The 6,047-nt window shown below is 32.6% G+C and overlaps 1 protein-coding gene across 1 annotated transcript in view; it reads left to right on the top strand.

The window, feature by feature from the left end:
• Window positions 1-298: 298 nt before the first annotated feature.
• The window catches only part of LOC108693149 (transcription factor Sox-8-like), a 14,890-nt gene continuing 9,141 nt past the window's right edge, over window positions 299-6,047 (top strand). The window contains exon 1 of the mRNA XM_018201926.1: window positions 299-422. Coding sequence (XP_018057415.1) covers window positions 299-422 — 124 coding nt within the window. The remainder of the gene's footprint in view (window positions 423-6,047) is intronic.

Here is a 6,047-nt window from a genome sequence, read left to right as displayed (position 1 = left end):
TGATAACCCTCGATTAATTATCGAGCTCCTCTCTCTTCCTGCAACGGAGATTTCTTACCGAGAAACTCTCTTATCTATGACTGATATCCACGAGATGCATTTTACGTCTCCTCGAAATTTGCCATTTGATTTTTCGATGATTATTTAAATGGTATTTTTGACATTTGTGTATCAAGTATGTTTTTGAGTTCATAAATCTTTATTATATCTATGAAAAACATAGTTGTTGGTGATCGTGGGCATCGACAGCCATCAGTGAGAGAGTGTCAGTGTTCTTCTGCGTTTAACGGAAATAAAAATGGAGTCTCATCATAATAATAATGGCTTGCCATCATTGGAATCATTGGAGAATAAAGCTAGCTCTTCCAACGAGCATGGCAGCAATAATTCTTTGGACGATGCTGTAGGCAAGCTACTGCAAGGTATGCATTTTAACTTAGCATATAATCACACAACATAAAATAATAATTAATGAAAATTGAGAAAAGGAATAGAGCCCAGTAAGTTGATAATTAACAATTGTATTATTTTTAAATTAAATTATCTAAATATTTCGGTTTACATTAAACTATCTTCAGTGCACTTTTAATACCTTACAATTAATACAATTGTTAATTGTATTAATTATAAGATATTAATATTAATTTCGCAGGCTAATTACTCTTTTTTCCAATTTTTATTAATTATTAATTGTTTGAGAGTTTAGTTATTTTTTGATAAATTAATTAATTTAGCAGATAATCATGTAACATAAATGCATTTTTTTAAATTTATAACAACGAATATAGTGACAGTTTCATAAAGAGCAATATTTTTGGAAAATATAATAGTAATAATTAAATTACAATCATCTAAACAGAAAGAACGATTTTGCTGAAAGATCTAAAATCTTTTTACATTAGATAAAGATCTGAAAATAATTTTGCTGGATCATTAAAATAAATTATATTGGAAATTCAAATTGCTAGAATATCAAAATTTCTTGTAACATTGCTTATTATTTTTTAGTCTCTAATATAATTATTTTGATTGTTCAATAAAATTATTTCCAGATCTATATCCAGCAAAATTTGAGAGTTTTAGTAACATTTTTTCTTCCGTACATATTCTAGACCAAAAGTTTGGAAACATTTTTTAAAAATTGATATTATTGAGATTACTTACTCAAATATATTTATAATAATAAAATTTTTTAACAAATCTTCAATAATAGTAATTGAATCTAAAGAATTACCGTTTAAAAAACATATTATGAATATTTGAATAAATCAAATGTTAATTTTTAAAAAGTGTTTCCAAACTTTTGGTTTGGAGTGTCTTGATATTTCGTATATTTTTTGAGCAACTTACTGGATAGTTACATTGAATATCTAATCATCTAATCATTAAAAAAGTAAAACTACTTAGAATTTTAGTTAAGATTGCTGCTTTGCCTGCAGTTATTGCTCACAAAAAATACGTAAAATCTAAATATTTACTAAATAGAAACAGGACAATAAATGGACTACGCAGTATTTTAACTAATAATAATTTATCTTAATACTATAAACAATAATTGAGCAAATATGTAAATTGTAGGTTACACATTTTTAAGAAAATTGCTTTAGAGTCACTAAAATAAAATACTGATCAAAGTCTCATTTTTTACACAATATTATTACAATTAATGAGAATAATATACTAAATAGTAATTGGATGAATTTCTAAGAAAACTGTATACATTTCTAGATGTATATCATTTTTAAAAAGCAAACATTTAAATTCAATTACACACAAAGAAGAATTATAGCAATAAACAAAGAACAAATACTACAAAATATTTTGATAGGCACTTGATAAAAAATTGATTATTAATTTACGTAATCTGTTTAAATTAAAATATTTTTGATCTTCTTTTTATTTTGTATTTTTAAAGGGCACATACTGTCGAAAAGAATGTTAAAAAATAATAAAATATTTACAAAATATCAAAAAATAATCTATAGTATTAGTAATATTCAAATGCGATGTTAGACGATATTGGCGAAATAAAATGCAGATGAAAATTGGCAAATGAAAAAATATCAGTCATCCGAAATAGCACGTGAAATGCGCGCGTTCACTCGTCGCCTCGTTCCTTTTCGTTGCAGTCTTTATCGAGTCATTTAGGGAGGCAAGACGACTGGTAATTGGCGCTGAAAGCCCGCGTCGTCAGCCGGCATCGCTCTCTTCTCCATTTGGCCGTACGCCGATTTATCCGGACGATATTCGCGAGAGTAGAAAGCGGAAAGCAGGGGTGGAACCCGACGAACAAGGCGGAGAAAGAGCGAAGCGGAGTCGGACGAGACGGAGAAATATAGCCGAGAGGATCGTCTCCTCGCGAGAACGATCCTCAGCTATATGTACATATTTCTCCGAGGGAGGGGAAACTCGCGAGAGCACGGCAGGTGCTGCGAGCAGAGCGAGACGAGGCGTATGCGCCTGCCACCGCCGCTAATTATGTTAGTACCGAATTAAATCTGAAAGATCACTGCGGGAGGGGGCGCAGGGTCCATGATTTACGGCGCGCGACGAGACTCGAGACTCGGTCTCCGCGACGACGGAGTTTCGCCAGAGATACGGGCACAATCATCGCCAGGGAGCGGCGGAACCCCGGACGAACAGACAGGTGGAAATCGCCTGGGATGATATCTCTACCGTACTAATTCTGTCCGCGATGTCGGACAATCGCGACGCGAATAATTACGAGGATTAATGGGGTCTGGTCGATGTGAGCGGATTAGGAGGAAAAAACGTGGACGCGTCGCCATCGCCCCTTTCTTGAGTCTAGCTATTCTAACAGGGTCTAGATGCAAGATACGCGACTATATTAGCCCTTCGACGCCATTCTCACTATGGCATACTCGAGGTTTCTTTTATTTTATATTCCTGGTAGAAATTTCATGCATTTTTTAGCGGTTACCCGTTACAGTTATATTAACTCCATCTAGTAACTGAGAAGTAAAATTATAACTTAGGATTGCAATCAAAATGAACACTTTGCCTGTAGTTACTATGTATAAAAGATGTGCAAAATATGAACCTATTTATAAACAAAAAACAGGACAATAAATGAACGATTCAAAATTTTAATTAATAATAAGTTATTAATTAAAATTTTTTACTAAATAATAAGTACGCAAATTGCACATATTTTTATCAAGAAAACTACTTTAGTCACTGAATAAAACTATCAAATCCTATTCATCATTCCCTACACAATATTGCTATAATTAAATACAATAATATTAATTTAATACAATAATATTAGATAGTAATCGAATGGATAAGGAAAAGTGCATACATTTCTACCAGGGATACTATTATTTTTTATTAATACAGATACATATATACATTTACTTATTATTATTATTCTTTAATATTTCACATTTGGACTGAAAATAAAATTTATTGTATAATGTATTCATTTTAATGCTATATTTTTACACAATATTCAGATAGTGATACAAAATGACATCAAAGAGTTAGTATTTTTCGAACCACTCACTATAAAAACTTTTCTTTGCGGTCTTTACAAATTCATCCAGATACTGTACTCTTTAATTAAACGAAGAAATTTCTAGGAAAATCCTCCAAGAGGATTTTAAAGAGTGCGTTTCGACGATAACCGATCCACTCGGAGAGCTGTGCCGCGAATCATGACACGCTCCCGTTTTAAGAACAGATTTGAGATATGTTTAGTTAGATTAGACAGTGCCAGAACGACAGCAGAGTGACGGACACTTGAATCCGTCGATGGTAGAAGTTGAAAAACTGATGGCACGCGCGAGTCGTTCGTGAACATTGAGCGCACGCAGGAATGTATAATCTAAATAGTTTATCATATAACTTGAGAAGAGACAAGCCCGCGTCTGCACTACGAATAAATATTTGAATATCCACCGGTGCTAAGCGATACGTTTTGCTACAAAGTGTCCACTCGACGAAAATACAGGTGTCGAAATTACTCGATCATATGAAGCGCGAACGTGTCTCGGACAGTTATGTCTCTCGGTTTTGCAACAAAGTTATGAAATTGTGCAAATTATTTATCGCTGTTATCTTACATGTCTTATCCACGTAGAATTTGTATTATCATAATGACAAAATATTATATAATATGATTAAATACGAAAAAGACGGTATTTTTACTGAAGTATAATGTAAAAAATTTAGCGAGATACAGATCTGAAAATTAATTTAATTTTGTTTGAAACATTAAAATAATTATGTAGGATACTTAAACTGGTTGAATATTAGCATTATTTTTCAGTTAATCAACATTTAAGCGTTCTACGTAATTATTTAGATAATCCAACAAAATTATTCTCTATATCTACTTAAATTTTTAGATACTTTAGCAAAACCTTTCTTTCTATATTAAATGAGACTTCGTAGTTGTATATGTTAATTAGTACTAATTTTTTTAACTTTATATTGTTATGTAATGTTTATGGCATTCAAAATTTCATATCAGATAAATTACTTTCTACAAGCGTTTTTCAAAAAATTTCGATAGCACCAGTCATCAAAGATCATCAGAGGTGTTAACATAAATTGAAGATTTTTCATTTAATCTTATTTAATCTTTCATCGCCAACGTGAATTTTAACTTTTCCCTCAGGGTCTTCAAGAAATAAAGCAAATTTTTGATTGTGTATTGATATAAAAATTTTTTTTAATTCTGACGTTTGTCAAAGCTTTAACGAATTTTTACTATTATTATAGAAGAATGTAATATCCGACATCTTTTTATGCATTTGGCGTATATTTTTTTTTATTGTCTTATCTATATGTAATTGAAAAATTTTGTACTATAATTAAATTTTATTATTTACAAATGAGAAGAAAAATCACAAAAGGATATCCGTGGAAACAAAGTTGGAAAAAATTATAACAATTTGAACTTTGCAAGGAGCCAAATTGGTTGTCTCAGTCCTTCTATACAAATAAAAATTCAATCATTTTATGTATATAATTGAGAATTTCTTTTATTGAAATTAAAAATATGAAAGATGATGGAAAGCCATAAAAGGATGTCATGTGGAAGCAAAGTTGAAAAAAGTTATAGCAGTTTGAATTTCGCAAGGAACCAAATTGGCTATGCCTCGGTCTTTCTAGTGTTAAAGATTCTAATTCGCTAACCAGCGGAGAGTTAAATTTCAATTGTCTTGTCTCACTCAATTCTAAATGTACTCATTTCGCCGATTGTTTCACATTGATATCGCGCGAATGTTTGTCACACCACAAGATCGAACAGTGCGGCGCGAATCGAGGATCGTCGGGCACGTGGCGACAAACCGCGTAACGATATCAAACATCGATGGACAAGGTGTCGAAGCGTTTAAGAGGGCCTCGTTAAAGACGGTAGGATTTGCAACAGGCAGATTTGTAAAGGAGTTAATGTAGCAAGAGTCAGACGACAGGTCGCCATTGACGGCCGAGCACACCGGTTCATTCACCAGGCCGCACAACTCGCCTATTGTAGCATGGGCGCGCTAACTACGGCCCTGATCTCGCAACTCAAAAGCCATTCAGATTCTGAAAAAAAAAACGAGCGAGTTCTTGGTCACTCGGTCCGATCTGCCGATTCACAAAGTCGTTACGCTAATTAGTCGTTACGTTAAATCGAAACGAGGGTAGAGGGTGGAGGAACAGCCTAAAATTAGGTGCGATCTGGCGAACGGCTCTTTCAATTTCGCGATTTAGGATTTATCATTTAATCGCCGGATACTGTATTTGATGCCAGAGGTCGATTAATTCACCAATAACAAATATGTCAACGTCGCTTTGAAATAAAGCCTCGTTGTACTGCTAATCTCCGTTTTATCTTTTAGACGAATGTAACCATCTTTAGATGAACATAATGTTGTTTTCTAAGTTTTACTTGTAAGATATATCTTTATCTACTTTATTAAAGGGCATCGTACTGTTAAATACCTATACAAAAAATTAATAATTATGTGGAAAATTTGATTCCGAAATTAATTTCTAGGCTTTTCTTTCTAAAACAAGCTTGAAAAATAACC

Source organism: Atta colombica, unplaced genomic scaffold (genome assembly GCF_001594045.1).
Source record: "Atta colombica isolate Treedump-2 unplaced genomic scaffold, Acol1.0 scaffold107, whole genome shotgun sequence".
Lineage (NCBI taxonomy): Eukaryota > Metazoa > Arthropoda > Insecta > Hymenoptera > Formicidae > Atta > Atta colombica.
This window is presented reverse-complemented; position numbering and strand designations above follow the sequence as displayed.